We start from the raw sequence: 26,143 nt of genomic DNA, 5'->3' as shown, positions 1-26,143 counted from the left end.
GTGTCCAACCCCGATTTGGGGTTTTTATGGTAGAGATACTGGAGTGTTTGCCATTTCCTTCTGCAGCTCATTTTACAGATGAGGAAACTGAGGCAAATAGGATTAAGTGACTTGCCCAAGGTCATACAGCTAGTTAGTCTCTGAGGCCAGATTTGAACTTAAGAAGATGAATATTCCATATGTGAGGTTTGGAGCACAAACCATTATGCCACCTGACTCCCCTTGCCTTGGAACTGCTTAGTTCAGAGAAATCTAGAAGAACCAAAAGGAGTGGGGTAGATATATGTATTCAGAAAAAGAACTCTGTAGATTAAATATAAATCTTTGTTCATTTCTTTTTTCTTTTTTTTTCCCCTCCTTCTCCCATGGTTTTTCCCTTTTGCTTTGATTTTCTCTTTCAACATGATTCATAAAACAATGTGTATTAAAAATAAAATTTAAAAACAAGGGGAAAATATATCTTAAAAGCCTGGAAAGAAAAAGAGTCAATCTAGCTATGTCTTTTAGAGCAGGGTGTAATGCCTGGGGTATAAGTGGTTGGCTGGTCTTTTAAGTGAGTTCAAAAAGGAAGTGAATAGTCATGTTCCTTGCCCTTCCTATTGCTGAGAGTAGCTACTTGATTATAGAAGGAAGTTCAGCAGTTCTGAGAGAGACCTGGGAAATCTGTGGGATCATGGAATTCTTCCCAGACAAAAATAAAAAGGACAAGTTAGTCTTTCACATCTTCCCACCATCTACTATTCTTTTTCATTCCCACTCAGGTATCTAGGTGCTCAGTTCAGGCTCAGTCTCTCATTCTCCTCCCTAATATGTTCCATGTCTACCCCGTACTAGAATTTTATTTCTTAACCTGCTTCTCCTCTTGCCCAACAAAACTTAGTGCTTTTTGGTGACCTAAGGATGGTATTCTCAGTAAGTTTTCAGGAAGGAAAGGCTATAATAATAATATAATATAATATAATATAATATAATATAATATAATATAATATAATAGTTTAATAGTGAAGTATTAGTATTATTCCTTGAGATGGGCATCCAAAACACCAAATAATGCTACTGTCTATAGTTCTCTAATGGCGAATTTTAGGGACCAAATTGTGTAGGGTACTGTACCTATTACCTTAAAAAAGAAGCAATCACATTTTTATTGTAGAGAGGGAGAGAAAACCACATAGCTAAAAACCAAGCTGAAAGCTCTCATTTTCTGTCATTAAAAGGATCTACTTATCCTTTATGGTTTTGGAAGTGAGTCCTCTTCAGAGTCCATTAGGACTGATGGAAGGAATCAACAATTCTACAGAGCCACTGAGATAACAGTATGAGACTAATGAGTATGGGAATATTAATCACTCTTGTTTCTCTTTCTTAGACATTCACAGCATGGTGCAATTCACACCTCCGAAAAGCGGGCACACAGATTGAGAATATAGAAGAGGATTTCCGGGATGGACTGAAGCTCATGTTGCTGCTGGAGGTCATTTCAGGTGAGACTGGAATCAAGAGATGAATTTGGGCAACACTGAGCAAGGATTATCTAAGATGGAAGACTAAACAGGGACAAGTAACAGGGTTCACCTTAACTCATTAGCCCAAACTTCTGGCTAGCCTGCATCTGTTTTTGGAGGCAGCATGTATAGAGCAGAAATTTATGACCTGAGGGGTCCATGAACTTATATATATATATATATATATATATATATATATATATATATATATATTGTTGTGAAAGAACCAACATGACTAATATAAATGTTTAAAATGATTGTGCCAGAAGAATTTGTGATATAAAAATCTTTTAAGAATTCCCAGTAAAAGAGGAAAGAACATTGAGCTAAGAGTGGGAAGTTCCTGACAATGCTTTACTGGCCATGAAAAATTGGAAAAGTTCCTTAGCATCTCTGGGACTCAGTTTCTTCATCTGTAAGAAAATGAGGGAAATTGAGTAGATGACTTCTAAAATCCCTTGTGGAGCTAATGTCCCATTTTTCTTTTCTTTTTTTAAAATTTAAAACTTAAATAAGAAATAGGGAGGAAAAAAAAACAAAAAACAAAAAAATGAAGGCTGATATTGCCTGAAAACTCCAATGTGGGAAGTCCCATTGGGTAGCTCTGCCCTACAAAGCAGAAGCTTCTAAAACCCCTGAGCCCTCATTTGCCTTTGGCCCTAGACAGAAATGATTCCTTCCTCCTCAGAAGGTTACAGAGGTGAAGCATTTCCTCATTAATTTTTAAATTGTAATATCAGATTGGGGATCTTTGGAGAATGGTGGTTGTGTAGGTGATCCCAGTCCTGATATTGCTTTGTAGAGTGAGATAGGAAAAAATTTACTGCCCCAACTACTTTTCTTTTGCTGAAGCCTTCATAGTTTGACCAGTTCCTGTAGTTTAGTTGGGCCCAGTACAAGTAGTATAGGGAAAATCAGGGACTTAACTGATGTTGGAGCCAATTTTAGGAAGTAAGAAAATTCTTGATAGCACACTAGTCATGTTATCTAGATGCCTCTGTAAAGTCTCTAAATTAGTTAATTTTATTTATTAATGTTTATGCAACAATATAGAAGATAGGCTTAATGAATCCTGGGTTACCAATTTTTTCTATATCCTGAGAGGACAAGAGCTCTGGAGATCTGTAAATGGAAAGTATTGATTTAATAATAAAACAAAAATCAGGCCTGCTTGATTGGTTATGAAAGACCCAGACTGTTTTTGAGGAATGAAATCTGTTCACCATCTGTAGCCCATGAGGCTCAGTTCTGTGTGAGGGGCCCTTGAGGGGGAGCACCACTATGGAAGGGCTCAAGGAAGGGCAGGCTCACCAGGACAATTGGGGCTGGCACTGAACTGTTTTTCCTCTTTCTGACTCTGACCCTCAACAAGTTAGAAGTAGTGATGAGCCAGTCTCAGTAGTAGTGGAAGAATGTGGCATTGCCAGGAGTGGTGGGATAGGTTGAGAAGCGTTTGGCAGTGAGCAGAGGATGCTGCCCATAATGGCTGATTTGAAGTCTGGGAGAGAAACAATTCAGCCCTGGGATTGGCATTGGAAGCAAGTTCCTTGTAGTATCTTGGCTTTTTTCTGGTCACAAAACCTATGCAAGAATTTTAAATTGGAGTTTTAGAGGTAGAAGGAGGGAGGAGGGCAGAATTCAGTGAGAGGCAAACCTCCCAGTTCAGTGAGCGGCAAACCTCCCAGTTCAGTGAGCTGTTTCCCTTCCATGTAAATGGCTTTTATGTGTACTTCCTGCTAAAAAAGCCAGGGGCCTCTTTCCCTGTTGCATAAGAATTGTAAATCTTTTTCTTTTTTGTTTGTTTGTTTTTGCCATGTTTTAGTGATACCTATTGTTTTTAGTACCATGATTTCCCCCCTAAATTCTCCTTTTTCCCTTACTACCTCTTTCCCTCTACCTACCACTGAATCCGTCCATGTTCCCTCCCTCCCCCTCCCCCCAAAAAGGGGGGAAAAATTTAAGCAGAGCCATGCAATATGAGTAGACAGTTTGATAGCCTAGACTTCTACCTCTCTTTCCTAAAGAAAAGTAAGTTTTATTTTAACTACTAACTTAGTGGGCAGCTAGAGAGTAAGGTGTACTGGGCCTGAAGACAGGAAAATTTATCTTCCTAAATTCAAATCCATCCTTAGACACTTCCTAGCGGTATGACCTCAGGCCAGTCACTTAATCCTGTTTCCCTCAGTTTCCTCTTTTGTGAAGTGAGTTGGAGAAGGCAATGATAAAACCACTTCAGTATCTTTGTCAAGAAAATCCCAACTGAGATAAAAAAAGAGTCAAATATGACTTAAATGACTTAACAAAAATTATTATTACATTTGAGCAACAAATTAATACACTGGCCATATGTCTGGTAAAGTATGCTTATTCTGTACTCATAGCCCCTCACTTCTGCTAAAAGTTGGAAAGCATGCTTCATTCAAAATTCCCCAAAGCTCTGCTTGATCAAAGTCCTGATACCATTTCATGTTATTTTTTTTTACATTATGATGGTCATTGTGCTTTATCTCCTGATAATGTTCACTTTGCTTTGCATTGGTCTCTATATGTTGCTCTAGGAGTTTGTTAAACTATTACACAAACTATTACACAATTTATGAACACTCCTCCCGGGCAAAATAAAAAATGCCTTTAATCCACTATAGAAGAATCTGTATTGCTTTCTGTAAGATAGGCAGAAGTCTCTGGTGACAAGAATAATTATTCTTTCCCTCAGTGTTTTAATGTTTACAATATATTTTCCTCATGGGAACATTTTGAGATGAGGTGATTGATATAGATATCCTTGTATTAACAAGAGAGAAAAGGGAAGCCCCAAAATTCTCCTAGGTTATACAACAAATTACATAGGAAAACTTGAGCTGTGATCTTCTGATTATAAAACCAGTGCTCTTTCCAGTGTACCAAATGATAGTTGCAAGGCTCTGTTTATATGGAAGGTCTAGGGACTGAACAGGTGTTTATGGGCTTTGGAGCAGGTAGATAGGGGCTAGCCTAAAGCTTCTTCAATGTCTTGTGTGATATTGAACAGGCATGGTCTCTGCCTTTTTTTATCATCATGATTGACATGATGAGCCTTTCTTTTCCTCTCCTCAAGTTCTGAAGGTCAGTAGAAATGTTTGAAGGACAGAAATGCTTAGCATCTTGGAAGGAGGAAGCAAGGATTACAGATTCTCCTCTCCCTTTTATACCTGCACTGGAGTTTCTGCTCGCTGAAGGGACAGATGCACATATTTTTTGCTATACTTGAGTGAATGCCCTTATACGGAGCCTTTATTTCACTTGGTTGGGGGAGAGGAAGGGTACTGACATACTCTCCCCTTTTTGAATGCTTTATTTTTCTTCCTTTCTAATTAGGTGAACGCCTGGCCAAGCCAGAACGAGGCAAGATGAGGGTGCATAAAATCTCCAACGTGAATAAGGCCCTGGACTTCATTGCTAGCAAAGGAGTCAAACTGGTGTCCATTGGAGCAGAAGGTAAAAACTTGACTCCTTAGGTGGTAGAATCTGGTGAGACAAATGGTAATGGCTGATATTTGTGTTTCTACTCATTTTTCCCCACAGTCATTTCACTTGCAGATTCAATGACCATTGCAGGAGGAGGAATGTCCAGTACCACTTGTCTTATAGATACCAAGGCTATTCATTTCAGCAGTTTTTTTCTCTTATATTACTGTCATTTCAGAGGCAGTTGGATGGCACATTAGATATGAGTTCAAAATCAACTTCATTCACTTGGTAGGGCAAGTCATTTAACCCCTGTTTGCCTCAGTTTCTTTCTCTATAACATGGGAAATATAAAATATTTTATACTACTACTAAGATATTACATATAAAATAGCACCCATGTCTCAGGATTGTGATAAGGATCAAATGAGATAATAGTTGTAAAGTACTTACTTAGCAGAGTCAGTAAGACCTATATAAATGTTAGTTGTTGTTATTAATTTTCTAGGCCTAGGATCCCCTGGCTATAACAAAATCCTCTCTTATAACAAGTAAACACAGTTAAGAAAAACAAATCAACACATTCACTACTTTTAACAAGTTTGGTCTCATTATGTACTTATAGGATACTACTTCTCAGCAAGGTGGAGGTGGTTGACTTGCCTCATTGTTAGGCCTCTGAGGTCACGACATTAATCTGTGTTCTGATGATTTTTGAGTTTTGTTTCTGTTTTTTAGAATACTATTATTGACTCAGTAATTCTAGTTCTGCTAATTTCACCCTGAACGAATTCATACAGCCTTTCCAAGTTCCTCTGAGTTTTTCTTATTTGTCATTTTCTTAATGACTCACTAGTATTCTATTATTAATTTACCATAAATTGTTTAGTCTTTCCTCTATTGACAGGAACAGTAACAAGAGTTCATTTCTCAGACTTTTCATCATATCTCCAGAAAGAACCCATTTCTGAAATCATTTAGCTGGCAGCCTATTGGCGGCTGCCTGATTAAGGCTGTGCCACTGACAAATGAGCATTCCATCTGGAAGGAGAATCTGATGGGAAAGTGGGAAGGATAAAAAAGCTGTTAGCAGAAAATAAGGAGCTGGGAGGGATTTTTCTCTGTGAATCCTGAAATCTTTAAAGCTATCTATGTGCAGGCTCCTTACAGTCCAAGAATCTCTAATAACTAGTTTACATGAGGACTTTGGAGAGGCAAGAAGGTGTAATAAACCCACACATATTTGCATGCATGCAAAGAATCCTTTCCTTTTTTTTTTTTTTTTTTTTTTTTTTTTTAACTTCCTGGCTTTCTACTTACTGGATCATGCCCAGCCTGTTACCAGAAGGGAAGGGCTTATTTTCCTAGCAGTTACAAGGGCTGTTAGGCATCTTCTGGGGGAGCCAACTTTTATATAACTCAAATTCATTAGTCCTTTAGAGTTCACAAAGCACTTTCCTTAGCCCAAGGTGGTAAGTATCAAAATTCCCATTTTATATATGAAGATTTCTGACAGAGATCAGGTGCCTTTCTATGGTCACATAACACATACACATTGGATGGAGCCCCCCTCCTCACCCATGTCCAATGCACTGTATCTTGCTGCTTCCAAGTAAGGACAAGTCCACCTTCTCAATGGTGATTGTTTATTTTTTTAGAGGTTTTAATAGGGATCATTTGAAAAGAATAGGAATTGAGGCTCTATTGAAATTAAATGAAGAAAGATTGTTCTGTATATTCTGTATAGAGGGAATAGAGCAATTTTGTACAAGGATGCTGAGGATTGTATTCATTCCTTATTAAATTGTTATCTTGTAGACATAGTGTTACCTTCAAGGCATTGTACTAAGTGCTGATTCTGAAACAAAATTGTCCTTGCCTTGAAGGACATTACAAACAAATTTTTTTTCTTACGTGCAGATAAATCAATATAAAATATTTGTAAAGTAATTCCGTGGCACTAGCCACGAGGGTAATCAGAAAAGGCTTCAGTGGGAATTGGCACTTGAGCTGATCTCTGGAGGGGAAGGTATGTTTCATTTCAGGCATAGTGGGGACAGCCTCTGCAAAGATACTAGGCAAAAAAGATGGCATGTCATGTATAGGGAACAGCAGGTAGCTCAGTTTGGCTGGAACATTGAGTGGGTGGGGGAGTGGGTAGGAGAGCACTAAAACCAGTTTGAAAAGATATGTTTGAAGCAGATTGTGAAAGGCTTTATATGCCAAATGGAGGAGTATGAATTTAAGTTATCCTGAAGTCCATAGGGAACCATTGCAACTTCTTGAGCAGGGGTTAATGGGGTTAAATTTAGGTAGACATGAGCTAGATTACAGCATCTGAGTCTGAAGAAGACATCAAATCCAGCCTATATCTCAATTAGAGGGATCTGGAATGTAGCCAGCAGTTATTTAGCTATATATTAGTTGGAGGTGCTTTAAGACCTCCAACAAGAGGGAACTTAGTATTTTGAAAGGTAGCTCCATTACACTTTAATTTTAAGTGTAAGAAGGTGTGTGTGTGTGTGTGTGTGTGTGTGTGTGTGTGTGTGTGTTTTAACCATCAAGCTTAAATTCTCCTCTGGGCAGCCTGCACCCAGTAATTTTAATCTGTTGTCAGGCATGAGACAGCACCAATATTACCCTTCTTGTAGGTAGCTGTTTTGCTCTCTCTTAAACCTCTTTTCAGAACAAGGAAGATAGAAAAGCTGGGATGCTATGGATGAAATATAGTTTTATATATGAGCTTGGAATGAAATAAGGTCCAAGAACTAGATTTATCAAAGCATCAGTCAGTGCTCCTCCTTGCTCCTGATTGCCCTCCCCAGTGGCTGATCTCATTTCTTGTGACCATCCTTGTTTCCTTTATTCTGATAAGTTGTTTTATTAATTAATGTGGATCATCCTTAAAACTGCCAGCCTGAAAAATTCATTTCCTGTTGGATTAATTAATTAATTATTATTATTATTATTTTTAGCTAAACTATTACTCGGACAGCAAGCACATCTCCTATGACAAATCTAGATTGGCATAGATACTTGATAGTGTGGGTTCAACTGGCATAAGATCATTTCCATGGCACAATAAAGCAAATGCAAGTGTTAGTAAAGGATATTATTCAGTTCTTCAAAAGATGTCATTGATTCTCTTTATATTTGCACAATGGTTAAGAAGGGTCTGCACCCAGAGTCAAGAAGACCTGAGTTCAAATGTGGCCACAGACACTCGTTAGTTATGTGACCATAGGCATATCATTTGACCCGTGTTAACCTCAGTTTCCTCTGAACTGTAAAATGGGGATAGTCATAGCACCTATCTTGCAGTGTTGTTGTGAGCCTCAAGTGAGAAATTATAAAGAAAATATAAATAGCACAGTGCCTAACACAGGGCCATATAAAGCTCATTCTCTTCCTTCCCCTTCATAGGGCAGATCAAAACCATTCATGTTTTATCTTTTGTGATTGTATTCTTCCACAGAGAATCAGTCAGTTAAAAAGCATGTATTCAGTGCCTCTTATATGCCAGACATTTGTTATGTCAAAAACTCTTAGAAACAAGTCTTTTTACATTGTTTTAACTACCAGGAGAGTATTAAAATATTCTGACTGTCCATCTATTGTTAAATTACCCTTTATTTTCATCAGGATAGCCCAATAACAATAAGCCCACAAACAAATAATTATTTAGCTATATTTTGTGTTTTCAAAATACATTCGTGTACTTCTTCTTTATTCTCACTAATACCCTTTGAGTTGCCATGTAAAATATATTCTCCTTGAGGACAGGTTCTGTTTTGTCATTTAGCCAGTGAGTGCTTAATAAACACTTGTTGAATTAGAAAGGATTGACATTGGTCCTCTTTGATAGATGGGGCAATTAAAAAGGGCAGATGACTTGTTCATATTTGCACAGCAGAAGTAGGACCCAAAGTCAAGTTTTTGGATTCTTAAGGATTGTTGTTGCCTCTGCTTCAAACTTGAAATTTCTTTCTCACTGCCTTTCTCAAACAATGAATCTTTATCGCCTCCTATTGTTTGCCTCTTGACCAATCAGTTACAACCTTTGTCTTAAGTACCTATTTTTGTAGTTAACACAATGCTGATATTTAGAGGTATAAGACATGAATCCTGCCCTTAAAGAATTTAAATCAATATGGGAAATATTATATGGAAATATGATATATGGAATAATTATATATATACACCAAAGTCTGGGTTAACTTTGCAAGTGCAATAGTGATTCAGAGGTAAGGGCAAGATCAATAGGTTCTGGAAGTAGTTTGGGAAAGACTTTTTATACAGGAATAGATAATATAGTCATAGGTAAAACATCAAGAGAGGCTATGCTACCCAGAGAAGATGTTTTTCTTAGAAAGGGGAATCTCCTGAGATGGATGCCACACCATAGCATCAAAGATTTAGAAAAGTAAAGGACCTTAGAAGTCATTTACTCAATTAGTCATCTTAATGTGAGGTACAAGGAAGCTAGGTAGCACTGAGTGCTGGGCTTAGAATCAGGAAGACTCATTTTTCTGAGTTTAAATCTGTCCTAAGACGCTTACTAGCTATGATTCTGGGCAGCTGACTTAACCCTTGTCTACCTCAGTTTTTTCATCTGTAAAATGAGCTAGAGAAGGAAATGGCAAACCACTCCATTGTCTTTGCCATGAAAACCCTAAACCTAAAATTTAAATCACAGAGTTGGATAGGACTGAAACAAATAGCAAAAACATGAACCCCAGATTGGTTTAAGTGACTTAGGATTTGCAAAATGATTAAAAGTTAAGTTCTCTGATACCTTCAGGGTCAAAGGGGATATTTGTTAATGATTCATCATTCATCCTAATGTGTCAGATAATATCTTAGATTTATAAATTGATTTAAACTATAATGTTCTTTACTCGTAATATCCCTGTGAGGTAACTACTACAGGTTTTATTTACATAAATAAATTTTTCCTACTAGCCTCCCTTCCTCCTCTCAAAAGAGTCATCCCACTAAAAATATTTTTAAAGGCAGAAAAAAAAAAGAATCATCAAAACTGATCAATATATTGAAAAAGTCTAAAAATATGTCACAAACATTACACCCATGAATTTCCTGTGTCTGCAGAGAGTGGGGTTGAGGATATGTTATCATATCTTTGGGATCGTGTTTATACTTTGTAATTTTGCAACATTGTTTTTTAATTGCTTTGTGATTCTTTTCATTTTTCTTGTTACCATTATGTGTGCTATTTTCTTGTCTCAGTTTGCTTTACTCTAACCTTTCATGTAAGTTTTCAAGGTTTTTTTTTTTTTTTGTATTCATCATATTTGTCTTTTCTGACACACCTCAGTTTGTTTAGCTACTCACGAGTTTTTGAGCACATCCTTTTTTTCCAATTCTCGGCTATTGCAAAAAGTGCTGCCATAAATGTTTTAATGTATATGAGGTTAGAGATCCATTGAGTCCACAACCTAGGGACATTTTAGTTTCCTTTATTTGCATCACTTCAAATTGCTTTAGTGTAAATATAAGTATTATAGTCAAGAAAACTAAAGTTTAGTGAGAAATATGTGGTTCTCAAGATTACATGGCTTGGAAGTATCAGAACTGGGATTCTACCTAAAACCAGTGATTTTTCCACCATACCACATTGGTCTGAGAATTTTGTGACTTTAGTTGTAGTTCCCCCATGTAGTAGTTTTTTTTTTTTTTTTTTGTCATGCATCTTTTATTTTTTTTATTTTATTTTTTTTTATTTAATAGCCTTTTATTTACAGGATATATACATGGGTAACTTTACAGCATTAACAATTGCCAAACCTCTTGTTCCAATTTTTCACCTCTTACCCCCACCCCCTCCCCTAGATGGCAGGATGACCAGTAGATGTTAAATATATTAAAATATAAATTAGATACACAATAAGTATACCTGACCAAAACGTTATTTTGCTTTAGAAAAAGAATCAGACTCTGAAATATTGTACAATTAGCTTGTGAAGGAAATCAAAAATGCAGGTGTGCATAAATATAGGGATTGGGAATTCAATGTAATGGTTTTTAGTCATCTCCCAGAGTTCTTTTTCTGGGCATAGCTAGTTCAGTTCATTACTGCTCCATTAGAAATGATTTGGTTGATCTCGTTGCTGAGGATGGCCTGATCCATCAGAACTGGTCATCATCTAGTATTGTTGTTGAAGTATATAATGATCTCCTGGTCCTGATCATTTCACTCAGCATCAGTTCATGTAAGTCTCTCCAGGCCTTTCTGAAATTATCCTGTTGGTCATTTCTTACAGAACAGTAATATTCCATAATTTTCATATACCACAATTTATTCAACCATTCTCCAACTGATGGACATCCATTCAGTTTCCAATTTTTAGCCACTACAAAAAGGGCTGCCACAAACATTCGTGCACATACAGGTCCCTTTCCCTTCTTTATAATCTCTTTGGGATATAATCCCAGTAGTAACACTGCTGGATCAAAGGGTATGCACAGTTTGATAACTTTTGAGCATAGTTCCAAACTACTCTCCAAAATGGTTGGATTGTTCACAACTCCACCAACAATGCATCAGTGTCCCAGTTTTCCGCATCCCTCCAACAATCATCATTATTTTTTCCTGTCATCTTAGCCAATCTGACAGGTGTGTAGTGGTATCTTAGAGTTGTCTTAATTTGCATTTCTCTGATTAATAATGACTTGGAGCATCTTTTCATATGACTAGAAATAGTTTCAATTTCTTCATCTGAGAATTGTCTGTTCATATCCTTTGACCATTTTTCAATTGGAGAATGGCTTGATTTTTTATAAATTAGAGTTAATTCTCTATATATTTTGGAAATGAGGCCTTTATCAGAACCTTTGACTGTAAAAATATTTTCCCAGTTTATTGCTTCCCTTCTAATCTGCATTAGTTTTGTTTGTACAAAAACTTTTCAGTTTGGTATAATCAAAATTTTGTATTTTGTGATCAGTAATGATCTCTAGTTCTGCTTTGGTCATAAAGACCTTCCCCTTCCACAGGTCTGAGAGGTAAACTATCCTATGTTCCTCTAATTTATTAATAATTTCATTCTTTATGCCTAGGTCATGAACTCATTTTGACCTTATCTTGGTGTACGGCGTTAAGTATGGATCAATGCCTAGTTTCTGCCATATTAGTTTCCAATTTTCCCAGCAATTTTTATCAAACAGTAAGTTCTTATCCCAAAAGCTGGGATCTTTGGGTTTGTCAAAGACTAGGTTGCTATATTTGTTGACTGTTTTATCCCTTGAACCTAATCTATTCCACTGATCAACTAATCTATTCCTTAGCCAATACCAAATAGTTTTGGTAACTGCTGCTCTATAATATAATTTTAGATCTGGTACAGCTAAGCCACCATCATTTGATTTTTTTTTCATTAATTCCCTTGAAATTCTTGACCCCCATGTAGTAGTTTCATCTAGTTGCTTCCTTCTTGCTTCCCAGTCATTCTTCCTTCTGTATAATAAGATAGGGCTGCTCTTTAGGAGTGTTGGGGAATCAGTGAATTCAAAACACAATTACATGCAGCTTCATATGATCTGAGATAAGTGTGAAAGCTGGAGTCAACTATCCTTAGAAACAAAAGCATAGACTGTCAGTTTAGGACCATGGGAGGGCAGACTAGTCAGGGAGATGAGATTGAAAGTCTGGTGTATCATACATAGCTACTAATTTGGGACATCCCATTGCTCACCCTTTCCATAGCTCTGTACTTTGCATTGGAAATTTTTCTCTTAATGATAGTGAGAAATTCCACATATGCTGTTGGAGAACCAGGAACCCAAGATTTTTTTTTTTTAATTGCATAGGTGATGCCAGGGGCGAGTGAGTGAAAAGACCAAAATGCAGAGGAGTCAGTTGCTTACTTACAGTTTGAAAAATGTTTGTAAACATAAATCTCCAGGTGTCTTTTGTACAAGGCTGAGCTTAACTGACTCTTCTCTAGTAGGGGCTGTGTAGGAAGTGAGGGGCAGATAAAGAAGTCAGCACAGTGGCTCTGGTAACTTGACCTTTGGGAAAATACCAGGTTCTAGAACCATCCTTGAGATAAAAGCATTCAAACTCTTAATGAAAAGGGTGTGTGTGTGTGTGTGTGTGTGTGTTTTTTTTTTTTTTTTTTTTTTTTTTTGCTTTTTTGCTTTTTTGCTTTTTTGCTGAGGCAATGTTAAGTGACTTGCCCAGGGTCACACAACTAGGAAGTGTTAAGTGTCTGAGGTCAAATTTGAACTCGGGCCCTCCTGACTTTAGGGCTCTATCCACCGCACCAACTAGCTGCACCCCAGGTAAAATATTCTTTTCCCTAAACTTGCCTCTTTCTGCCTCCTTGCCTTATGTGGTGGTCATTGAAAAAGGCATTCAATAAGCATTTATTAAATATGCCAAATACTGAGTGCTTGAGTAGCATATATTCTAAAGAGGGAGATAACATGTAAATAACTAGGTACATAGAATAGATAATATAAGTAGCTTCAGCAGCTGGCAAAGGCCTTCTGCTGAAGGTGGGAATTAAATGGAATCTTGACCTTCAAGATCAAAAGGTGGAGGTGAGAGCACTGTGTGTAATATTCTTTTAAAAAGAGGCAAAAAGATAAAGGCTTACAACAAATAATGATGGTGATCATAATTGTTATTCAGTTGTTTTTTAATTTTATCTTACTCTTCATGACCCCATTTGAGGTTTTCGTGGTCAAGATGCTGGAGTATTTGCCATTTCCATCTCTGCCTCTTTTATAGATGAGGAAACTGAGGCAAAAGGTCTTAAGGGATTTACCCAGGGTCACACAGTCAGTAAGTGTCTGGGACCAGAGTTGAACTTGGGAAAATGAGTCTCCCTGATTATAGGCCTACTACACTATTCATAATGTTGAGGTCTAGATTTGGGGTACCTAAATGAGATTAGGGTTTAGTTGAGGTCTAGTGGCAGGTTTGGGGTACGGGGAATCAAATAGAACTCCCCTGCAACCTGCCTTGGATTCGTTGCAAGGATACGGTGGTAAATGAGGTCTAGTAGCGGCGCAAGTCCCCAATACAGGCATTTATTTATTGGCCCAAAGACCTAGATTGATAAAAGAGGTTTATTATTGGATTTGGAAGTAAGGAGATAGGTGAAGGTAGAGATAAGGAGGGCACGAGACAGAGGGCCCAGAGGACACAGGGCCCTCACATGGCTAGCATGTTTGGAATCTGCAAAGAGGGGGTCCCAGCATCTCCCTTTTATAATAGGAGATTTAGCTCGAGGGGCTTTTGGGTGTAGCCCCAAAGTTGGCTCAGATCCGGGTGGGGCTGGGACAGACCCGGATCTTCTATTGGAATTCAAAGGAACCAGGATTTGTAAGTCAAAGGGTAATTACATTAACTAGGAGGGGGTGGGAATCTAGAAAGGAATCTTTCCCACATCAATATCACCTAGCTGCCCCCTCAGAGCAGAGTGTTTCCATATAACAGAGTATTTTTCAAAAGAAAAAGGGAGAGAACCCCACACACCTGTGCATAGCATCCCCTCTTTCCCCTCCACTTCAGCAAAGAGAGGTATCTTCTCATATCTCTTCTTTGGAGCTAAACTTGTTTTTCTTTTTCATTTAAAAAAATTTTTTTTATTAGTTTTTGACACTGGCTTTTATAAGATTTTGTTTGTAAATTTTCAATATGCATTTTCATTTGTGTGGTGGATGTGTTTTCCATGAACATTAGTTGTGTCTGTTCTTTTCTTGGTTTTTCTTGCTTCACTTTGCATCAATTCTCAGGTCTTCTGTGCTCTCCTGCATTTATCATGCTCTGGTTCTTACTACATATTAATAATTTACTACATTGATGCACTACAATTTTTAGTATTAAGTGATGAACTTTCATCTTCTAATCTGCAAAATGGGAATAATAATGACAACAACAACAGCAATGGGTAGGAAACTTTCTGTGAATTTGAAAGCATTCTATAAAAAGACACTTATGTGGACCATAGCAAGGATAGGGGCTAGTGTTTCCCCCTTCTTTGTGTAGTATCCATTTCGGTGTAAGCCTGTAGGAAACATCGCCCTCTGTTGTTAGCAGCCCTAAGCAGTTGATTAGTGCATCTCTTCCCATACTTCATTTACCAGGGAAGGAGGCTGCCCTGCTCTGTTTATGAGCAGTCTTGACCCCTGGGAACTGCAGCCTAGCCAAAGGGCAGAAAGGGGGAAGAGATTAGATTCTTGTAGGGATTCTTTATAATCTCAGGTTTTTTGATTTCTGTGATCTTCCTGCCTTATAATTCCCATGCTCATTTTGGAGTTTATAGTTCTTTTTTTTTACCTATGGAGGAGGAAATCCTCCATAGGTAAAAAATAAGTATTTATTACTCCATATTACTCCATTTATTACCTCCATAGGTAAAAAATAAGTATTTATTACTGATCTGATGTATATCAAACATTGGAGACAAACGAAACTGCCAAAGACCAAATGAAACAGGCTTTGTCTTCAACGAATTTACATTTTATTGGTGGAAAAAATTTGTATGCTTGTAAATACAAGGTCATTTCAAGGGAGAGATAAGGAACACCTGGGGGAATTAGGCAAGGCCTCCTGGAGAAGATGGGGCAATTTGAGCTTTAAAGAAAACTGGGTTTTCTATTTTTAAAAATACAGAGATGAGGAGAGAATATATACTAGACGTGGAAGTAAGAAAAAAAGGACTTGAAGCATTTCACAAGTTACTTTAATGCCAGTCCCTTCTCTTCATGTTTGTATTATCAAGGGATATCTTTTGGGGGAAAATGCCATTTTACTATTCTTTACTCTTACCCTTTCTTTCCTGTCTTCCCTAGTCTTCTTACTTGAGCAAAGGTTTAGTTTTGAAGGCAAAAAGGGAAAAGGAATAAGTATTTGCATAGCACCTACTATATGCAAAGTGTATTTTATAAATATCTCATTTGAACTTTACATCTGTTCCTGATAAGGTCTAAATTATTGTTCACATTTTACAGATGAGGAAGCTGAGGCACTCAAAGGTTACCTTTAAGTGCCCTTGATTGTACATCTAATAAGTGCCTAAGGCCAGATTTGAATTGAGTCTTTGGAGTCCAGATCTGGCACTCTACTCACTGCACTTTTCACTTTTTTACTTTTGCTTCAATGGAGGTAGCAGCAATTTTACCATACTTGTAACCTGGTTGGGGGGGGGGGGGGGGGGAGAAGGGGAAGCACTGGTTTTGGAATAATAGAATTTAGATTCAAATTCTGACTCTGAAGTGACTTTCTGTAATCTATTTGGACTATCTGTACTGACTCTGGACAAGTTCATTTGAATGCTTCTCTGTGCCTCAGTGGTTGGTGTGAGCTAGGTGATCTCTGAGGTCACTTTTAGCTCTAATACTACTTTGATAACTGATACTACATGAAATGAGCAGAACCAGGAGATCATTATCTATTATGCTATGTTGTGATCTCCACATAGTCCCCACAGTCCTCTCTCCTCATCACAAGATCATTGAAACTGGTCTGAATCATTTTGTTGGCAAGAGCCATGTCCATCAGATCACAACATAGCATTTTTACCCTTTATGTTGTTTGCTTGCATTTTGTTTTCTTTTTCAGTTTCTTTTTTTTTCCTTCTTGATCCGATTTTTCTTATGCAGCAAGATTATTGTGTAAATATGTATACATATATTGGATTTAGCATATATTTTAACATGATTGTCTGCCATCTAGGAAAGGGGTAGGGGGAAGGAGGGGAAAATTTGGAACACAAAGTTTTGTAAGGGTTAATGCTGAAAAATTACCCATGCATATGTTTTGTAAGTAAAAAGCTTTAATTTTAAAAAATGGAAAAAATACATACTCCCAGATTATGAATTATCCTGCCAAAGAATAGAATGTGACTTGTGGGAATAAGGTATATCTATTTAGATTGATTTCATGGTACTGTTATATTTCCCCAACCTAATCCCTAGAACCTATACCCCACGTAGCAAAGATGAGCTAAGTTTAGAGAATGTCTTGCTTTTTTAGCTCTCATTCCCAGTCTGAGATATTTCTAATACAAACTATTTGTGGTTTCTAGTCAGTCTAACTCATATGGCTGTCCAAGAACAGGAGATACCTATTCTAATATTTGCTTTTTTTTTTTTTTTTTTTACAGAAATTGTGGACGGGAATGTGAAAATGACCTTAGGGATGATTTGGACCATTATTCTTCGCTTTGCTATTCAGGATATTTCAGTGGAAGGTATAGCTAAGATTTATGCCATTCTCTTCTCTCACATTTTCCCTCAATTTTTTTTCCTACCTATGTTTTCATCTTGTATGAAAACAATATGAGATACTCTTTCCTAGACAGTCCTTGGACTCACTAGGGTCTTTGATGGTAACCTGGAACTTTTCACTTATACTTACTATATATGTTGAATTGAAGGTATCTATCTTGACAAATTATATTATTTAAGGAAGGGGAAGGGGGAGGTTAACCTATTTCCATATCATATCCTAGTGGACACAGACACCAGACAAACTTTGATTCCTAGTTGTTATAATGTAGAAAAAGGAAGAAAATGCATACCTTGTGATTATATGGTCATCTTGAGCAGACCCTCTAGGCGTCTATTCTATAGATACTGTGTCTGGTGCAATAAGAAAGTTCTTTACATCTTGCTCTTAGAATACTCCTTAGTATGGGCAAGTCAGCTCCATGATTCTTCTGTACTGGGGGGGGAGGGGAGGAGGCATAAAGCAAACACAAGATAATGGGACTCCCTCCCAAGCCTTTCCTAAAAAACTTAGTGCCTTCTGATGGTTGGGGAGGTGGGGAATCCCATTTCAGAGAGAAGGGATTGGGCTAGAATCAAAGTTTGGAGATGACTTCTGAATGAGGGGCCACATGTTGCTGTCTTTAGTGACTTATATGTGCAAATCTATTCAGCACCACCAACTAATTTGCCCTTTTCTCCCATTTTGCCCATTTTACAGAGACATCAGCAAAGGAAGGGCTGCTGCTATGGTGCCAGAGGAAAACGGCCCCATATAAAAATGTAAACATTCAGAACTTCCACATCAGGTATGTGACGTACATGCCATATGTATGTCATCACAATTCTAAGTAGACTGTTTTGACAGGTGCTGTTGAATTCTCCCCCATCTACATAGACTTAGTCTTAAATAGAGATTCTTAGAGGTTATGTTTGGAGTATTGAAAAGACTTTTCTTTTCATGAATGTAGATTCATGTTGATTTTTTCAGATATTATCTATATTTTTTAATATAGTCTTTTCTACTTCCTCCTTAAGACCTATCCCCATGATTAGAGTAAAAAAAAAAAAAAACAAAAGAAAAAAAATCGGCAAAATTAACACATTGAAAAAAAAGCCATGGTTATAAACACTATTCCACAGCCATGCTCCTTTACTTTTACAAGGAAGGAGGGGGAAGTTACCGAACATATTCTTAGGAAAGCTTTCCATTAGTAAGATGACATTTCATATTTCTTTGCTATCTTCTCCAGTGTTTAGTACATGTTCATTACATATTTTTTTGAGATTGATGATAATTTTGGCCTTGCCTCTGTGGAACAGTGCATTATTACACAACATAGAAAGGAATTGAAACAGGAAGATATGGTTCAGTTCAATTGAGTTTATCATATAGAGAGAATTCTTGGTATGTGCAAGGGAACTGTTGGAAAAAGTGGGCAGTTGTTTATCTTGGTTCTCCGGACATCAGAATAGTAAAATTGGAGATGGGGTTTGATTGGCAAGTAGTCCTTTTCAATTTTCTGTTTCCTGTTTCCCATCTTTTCAAGATGGGCATCCCATATGGTGACTTATGTGTGGTCAGTATGAATGCCATATAGAGCACTCTGCAATAAATAAAGAATAATGTAAAACAATCTTAGAGGAATTAACTGAAAAATTGTCTTATATGCATTGAAAGTTATTCATTTATAAGTAGTTATTAAGCAAGTATAGTTGGTTGAATTAGATATTCAGTGTTCAACTTTTAATCCTTTAGCATATTTTTTAATGCTTTATCTCAAGTCTTCCTGCCCAGACTTTTCTTTTCCCTACCCAAGAGAGCAGCATGGTATAATAGATAGAATGGTGGCCTTAGAATTATGAAGACCTGAGTTGAAATCCTGTCTCAGATACTTACTGTGCAACAGTGAAGTCACTGGACTTCTGTTCATCATTCGTAAAATGAGAGACTTGGATTTGAAGATCTCTTAAGATCCATCCTAATTCTATGTTCCTTTGACCCTATGATCTCTCATCTACTCTCACTAACTCTCCACTCCCATCCTTTCTCCCAGACTTACTTATTTCTGTGATTTATTCTTTCTCTTCTCTACAGCTGGAAAGATGGCCTTGGGTTCTGCGCACTGATCCACAGACATCGGCCAGAACTAATTGATTATGGGAAGCTGCGGAAGGTACTTACTTATTGATTCTTTGAAGGCAAATGTTGGAAATCCTCCCTTCTGTCTGTAGTTGACATTATATAATCTACAAATTCAGTGGGGGAAAAAATGTTTTTTAATCAGTTGGGATGGAATCCAGGAGGAAAATCATTGCACTTTGAGACAACAAAACAAAACAATACAAAATATTTTTAAATCTTTCAAAGTATAAAGCTGTACCACTTGTCTCTGTTGGTCATTTTCTTTTTTCTTTCTTTTTTTTTAATTAAAAAAACTCCCAAAAAAACATTTCTTTATGAATCATGTTGGGAGAGAAAAGAAACAAAAAAAGGAACGAACATAGCATGTATTGATTTACTTTAAATCTCTATAGTTCTTTTTCTGGCTGCAGATAGCATTTTCTATTTTTGGGGGATTGTTTTGGATATCAGTCTTTTCCAAGTGCATGATTGCACATGGTGTCTTCCTAGGTCTGTACTCTGCATCAGACCTTGGCTTTTGAGTGGGTGCCAATCTAAACCATTAGTGACAACCCCATTAATTATGAAAGTGGTTCCTGCTACCTATATGATTCTCCTTTATAAACCCACAGCTTATTATGACTCCTCTAGAAATCTCTGCCTCTCCATAAAGGCTTTCTATATTAAGGGATGAAGGTGTGGGGAGTGGGTGGCACTTCACAATGTCCTCACAAATCAGCAATTTGAATGAGACATCAAAAAGGTTTTGTTTTAAATCAAGGACCATCAGTGAGTTATGTGTCAGAATATGTTAGCATAAATAAGGATACATGAAATGAGAATATAGGGAAATGACAGATTATAGCTAGGAATAGGTTGGACTATAAACCTGGATCTGAGAAGCAGTTCTTAGAGTATAGAAAGAATTTTTGTTCCTTATTAGCAGCAATTTCTCTGACTGATGAAAAGTGATTTACCTGGGCCAGGGTATTAAGCTTCTCAAAGGAATATACTGGAAAAGAAAGTAACTGGAGCCTAGGAATATGAAATTTTAGATATATACAGGTGGGAAAATGGCCTTTTATTTCAGGGATTTCTGATCTTGGTTCCCTTCTCCCCTTCCTCCCCCACCTGTATCCAAAAGGATTTGTGGATAGATTTTAGAGGGCCTGGGAACTTGAAGAGGAAAAAAAATCTTTATTTTCACTTACTGTTAAATGAAATGTAGCATTTTCTCCAATTATTTAAAAACATTCATAGGTTTTAACAGATTGCCAAATAAATGGGTCCATGATACCAAAAAAAGTGAAGAATCTCTGATTTATTGGCATTGTTTCTATAGATGCCATTTTAGTAGGCTATTTTAGACCTACCATAGGCCAGCCATTTTAATCAGCTTCCTCCTTTAAAAAGGCTTATGTAGTTCTAGGGCATAAACTTCATCCCCTAGGCTTCCCTGTGAGGAAAGAGCTTGAGATTCCTATTTTGCATATAGGGAAACTGAAGCCCAGGCTAATGAATTAGATTATTATGTTTTTTAGGCCATGAAGAGGTAATCAAAAAAAGAGAATCAACTCTCTGCAAACTGAGTCTAAGCTTCTTCAAGGAGGCAAAAGATGTCTTTTCATGGCCATAGGCCTTCAGTAAGATGGAACCCTTATTCTTTCTTTAGAAAAAAATTTAGTTATTTCTTCATTCTCCTACCCTGAGTAACAAGACATTTCTCGCCATTCCCCTGGTTGGAGAAGGGAGGCAAAAGAATCCAAGTCAGATCCTAGACCTTTCATCTTGTGTTAACTCCTGTTATTTTATTAATATTTTATTTATTATTTTATTATTATTAGCTCATCTTTCTCTTAGCACTTTGTAAAGCCCTTTCCCCATGAAAATTCTGCAGTAAATTGTATACATATTATACTCATTTTGCAGAGGAATAAAACTAAGATTTGTATAAATTAGCTTGCCCATAGTTATCCAGCCAGTGATATCAGAGTCTGTTTAACTTCTCGAGTTCAGTTTTCCTTCCTTTCTCCCTTCCTCCTTTCCTCCTTCCCTCCCTCCCTCCCTTCCCATTTGGGGCTTGAGTACTATGTGAAAGTTTTGCCTTGACTTTTTTTGTTGGGTCAAATCCCTGCTGAGAAAACTGCTCTTACAACACCTCCTGGTGGTTACTTAGCAAATCACCAACATGGCCATTGTAACCTAGCAAAAATGAAAAGTCCCTAGAGTGAAAATATCATGGGATTCTTTGCTTAAATCTGCTGCCTCTAAGTATCTTGGTTTCCATTGGCAAGACTGGAATCCAAAGGACTTCTTGGGAGGATAAACATAGAGCTGGATTTCAATGTCCACAGCTAGTCCATGAGAGTGTGGGGATGATTTATTAAGAGCTAGTAACCCATGTGAAGCATGTCCCCATTCATAAAGCCAGCCAGTCTTTCTCTTCCTGTACAGAGAGGAGTTGGCTAGTGCTTCCTCAGGTTCTCACATCATGCTTTTGTTTTTCTTCCCTACTTCATTTTTAGGATGACCCACTTACAAACTTAAATACAGCTTTTGATGTGGCAGAGAAGTACTTGGATATCCCAAAGATGCTGGATGCAGAAGGTAACAAAGTTTTTTCTTTCTTTCTTTTTTTTCTTTTTTTTTTTTTTTTTTAATTCTCCCAAGGTTTTGATTTCCTTTCCCTCACCCTGATATGCATACCAAACTGCAGAGAGACTCTGAATTGTTATTTGCTCTTCTCCCTTATTGTGGTCATTTAAGTCAACCCAGCTAGAAGTCACTAAATGTCCACTATGTTTCTAGGCACTGTTCTAGGACCTGGAAGTGTGTTGCCAAAATCACAATATGTATATAGATAAGAGAAATACTACATTTATGAAAAAGTAAATACAAAGTAAATTTGGTGTGTGTGTGTGTGTGTGTACACATTGCAGAAATAAACTGGGGTGATTAACTTGGTAGCCTGAACTGAACCTTGAGGGGATTCCAAGGGGTGGGGTACAAATGCTACAGCATGTCAAGCAGGAGAGACAACTTTTGCAAAGGATCATAGGGAAGAAATGGAATGTTATACAGAGGGAGCAGGAGGTAGGTCAATTTGGCTGGGTTGTAGAATGGGTAGGTGAAGAGCAATGGAAAAATCTGGGAAGGTAATTTTGGAGCCAGATTGGAAAAGGCCTTAATGGCAAACAGAAGAATTTGTATTTTATCCTAGAGACAATAGGAAATCATTGAGAGCCCATGAAATAGTCTAGCAAGAAGTGGTATGGGCTCACACTAGGCAGGTTATGGTGAGGTGCAATATATGAGAGAAGGGTTTGGCTGTGGGTGATCTAGAAGTGGATTCAACATGACTTGATAAATGACAGCATGGGAAGTGAGGGAGAAGAAAAAATTAAAAATGATTTCAAGGTTGCAAACTTGAATGACTGGAAGGGGATGTTTAAACAGAAATAGGGAACTTAGGAAAAAGTTTGAATTTAAATTTCATTTAATTTGAGTTCCATTTTTTTATTTTTTAAATTTGTGATACCTCTGAGATAGCTAAGGAGATATGTCTATTAGTTGGATATACTAGAGTAGAGCCAAGTAAAAGATAGGAAGATAGTGAGTTGTCTTCATGGAGGTCCTGGAATATACACATACATAGCAAATAGGATCAAAATGATATAGAGAGAGAAGTTGGAGATTGTGGCAGAGAGTGGAAGGGAGAAGTAATTATCAAATGAGTAAACTGAAGGAAGAAATGATATAAAGATACAAAAAGAGAGCTGTCTTTGGTAAGGAGAAATTTTGCTTCTTCCTTAGAGACTAAAGGAAAAAAAAGGGAGGGTATTGAGGAGACCTAATCCTCATCACTCTTAGGATGTGAAGTTCTCTATTAACTTTGACACCAAGTCCTAAAGAATAAGATAACAAGATGCTGGAGGAGAGGGAGGGGAGAGGATGACTTCTCTGTAGCTGATTTAATGACAGCGTGTATGAGTATGTGAAGTTTTCCCTTTTGAGTTGATATTTGGCTTTATATATTCCTGGGACTAGGTTTTAGAAAGCAAAAACACAAGATTTCTCTTAATTTGAATATTACATGTGCCTTGGGTTTGCCATTAGAAATCCTGTTTATAGGTTTCATTTTAGGGCCTCAGATTTTGATGCCCTGATCCTGAGCTCATTTATGGTGTTATCCAAATAGGATGGGGCAGAGGCCATAAATGGAGTGTAAATCTAAAGAAACATAACTTCCCCAGACAGACTAGATTTCATTCTCTTAGTTTCTGGAAATGCCAGTGTCTTTTCCCCCTCCTACTTTCTAAGGTCCTTAACACTTGGATGACATTTTGAAAATCTTTGTTTTGTAAAGAGAGCATTGGGAGGCCCTGGATGTGGTAGGAGAAGTTTTGGTCTCCAGAATTCTTAGCTCTTTCTCCTTTTATCCTGAGTAGCTACCGATTTGTCTCCTAACCTCATTTCTCTCTTAACTCAATCTACCAATTGGCTCTTTCTTAACTCTAGGTTTTTCTCCACAGACATTGTTGGAACTGCCCGTCCTGATGAAAAGGCCATCATGACTTACGTTTCTAGTTTCTACCATGCCTTCTCAGGAGCCCAAAAGGTATCATGGGGTGCCTATGCTACACTTAGTCCTCCTACTAATAAATACTTAAATTGTTTTTTACTTTCCCCCGCTCTGATCCCTCTCCCTCTCTTTCTCCCCCTTCCCTCAGTGCCCTCCTGTAACTACAGGTATCTGTGGTTTGAGTCTATTTTGGTAGAATTAAGGACTAGTTCAAATAGTTACATTGTCATTGCTTACCTCCACTCTGGCTGACTCTTCCCTCAATCCCTTCCCTCTTCCTTCCTTCTTCTCCTTCAGTGTCTGAAAGCTAATGGGGTAAGTTCCCCTTTTTAATCTGGTGCAAATGGCTTGAGGTTTTGTCATCACTAGCTTTGGCCACAGGTGAAAAGAATAGGGTCTTCTAGGGATTAGTCCATATCTAGCATTCAGGTGCTATGAATGCTGCAATGTGGACTATAGATAAGAGTTTTTTCACTGGCTTGGCAGGTCTTTTGAGTGGGTCCAAGTTTTTTGTTAGCAGAAAATTTAACTCCAGTCTCAGCACCTGGAATTTTCAGGAGAAACCCTGAAACCATAATCCTTACTCTCTCTTCCATCCTGCTAAGGAACCCTAAATATTATGACTACAGACCTTGTGATGAGAAATCGTCCTACTTATTTTCCATTGTGTTTACTTGATTTAATGCTGTCCCCCAAACAATCCCTCTATCCAGTTTCCTCTCATGGTGTGAGTGTAAAATCTGAGCTCTTTGCTCCAACTGCATGCCTCTACCCCAGGGCTAAGAGTTTGACCTAAAATTGGTGCCTTATAATGTGGAGGGATGAGTCTAGATCCCCAAACCCTCTGGTCAGCTCTTCAGACCACTCAAGGAAGTAACTAACAAATTCCCAGTCCCTCTCTGGAGCTGAAAGGACATTATCTAAAGGAGCTGAAAAGACATTATCTCCAATTCCACTGAGGTGCCAGCAGGAGCAGGTGCTCTTGTTGAGAAATGCTCATGGCAAAGAAAGGAACCCAGCATGACCTTTGTGTTCCCTGACCCCAGGATGAGAAACCCCTATGGAGATAGGAATGCTGCTTTGGCCCATGGGGCTATCCACTAATCATGTCCTCATCTGGATTCCCTGCTCTTCACATGGAAATTGATGTGTCTTGTCTTTATATGCATGATAGGAAATTTCTTCCCTTCCCTATGACTGCGCTATTCCCCCCCTTTTTTGCTCTTTCTTAGTCTGTTTATCTACTGTCTGCTCTGTCCCTGCAATTTCTTCTCTCTCTCTCTTTTTCTTTCTCTCTCTCCCTCTCCTTCTTCCCTCTCCCTTTCCCTTCTTTCTCCTTCTCCCTTCATATCCTTCTCATTCCCTTCCTCTATCCCTCTTTCCCTTCCCCTCCCTGTCTCTTTCCCACTCGACCTCCATCTCCATCCCAGTACCATTCCTTTCCCCTCTCTCCTACTCTTTTCTTTCTCTCCTTTCCTCCCTCCCCTTTCCTCTCTCTCTCTCTCCCCCTCCTCATTTCTTTCTCTTCCCACAACTGTTTTATTTTATTCTGTGTGCTGCTGCTTCTTACTTTATTCTTTCAACCTCTTTTCCTTCTTTGCGCAGATGTTGTAGGCACGCTAAGGCCGGATGAGAAGGCCATTTTGACCTATGTTTCATGTTACTGCCACGCCTTCTCAGGTGCGCAGAAGGTGAGATATAATTCTTCCCCAGCCCATTTCTCTCACTTTCCCCTCTGTCATTTTCCTGTCACTTCTATAGTCTGTGTCTTAAGGGGGACCTCAGAAAGAATAGTCAAATGCTTGCTTTCCTTTTACCCTTAGGCATTAATCTCAGGACCCTTCTCTCTGCCCATCCAATGGGCTTTTCACCGTGGGGTTAAAGATTCATAGAAGCCTTTAGCCTGAAAACATCAGACATTTGGTCGTGAGTCTGAAGAGATTGCAAGAATATCTGTTCTCTCCTGGCTCTTAACCTCTTCTTTTACAATGGGGGATGCTAGCGCTCTCTGTCTCTGTCTCTGTCTCTCTATCTCTCTCTGTCTCTCTCTCTCTCTCTATTTTGAGGGAAGGGAAGAAGTGAGCCAAAGCAAGCCCATTCCCCTCTGCCCCTGGGAGGGAGAGCCTTTATCCTGCTTCCTTCATATAATTCATGTTCTCTTTCCAGTATGGGATGGAATGTTTGTTATTTCCTACCTTCGAAGCATTGTAGAAGGATGCTCCCCCAAGAGAGGGACACATAAAAGCT

The 26,143-nt window shown here is 38.0% G+C and overlaps 1 protein-coding gene across 3 annotated transcripts in view; it reads left to right on the top strand.

The window, feature by feature from the left end:
- ACTN1 (actinin alpha 1) overlaps positions 1-26,143 on the top strand; it is a 130,139-nt gene that overhangs the window by 69,524 nt on the left and 34,472 nt on the right. For all 3 annotated transcript variants that reach the window (XM_031952793.1, XM_031952795.1, XM_031952794.1), the window contains exons 2-8: positions 1,370-1,484; positions 4,863-4,982; positions 17,087-17,173; positions 17,911-17,998; positions 19,288-19,366; positions 21,840-21,921; positions 23,847-23,932. In XM_031952793.1, coding sequence (XP_031808653.1) covers positions 1,370-1,484; positions 4,863-4,982; positions 17,087-17,173; positions 17,911-17,998; positions 19,288-19,366; positions 21,840-21,921; positions 23,847-23,932 — 657 coding nt within the window. The remainder of the gene's footprint in view (positions 1-1,369; positions 1,485-4,862; positions 4,983-17,086; positions 17,174-17,910; positions 17,999-19,287; positions 19,367-21,839; positions 21,922-23,846; positions 23,933-26,143) is intronic.

Source organism: Sarcophilus harrisii, chromosome 2 (genome assembly GCF_902635505.1).
Source record: "Sarcophilus harrisii chromosome 2, mSarHar1.11, whole genome shotgun sequence".
Lineage (NCBI taxonomy): Eukaryota > Metazoa > Chordata > Mammalia > Dasyuromorphia > Dasyuridae > Sarcophilus > Sarcophilus harrisii.
The sequence above is the reverse complement of the archived record's forward strand: the minus strand, read 5'-3'. Positions and strand labels throughout refer to the sequence as shown.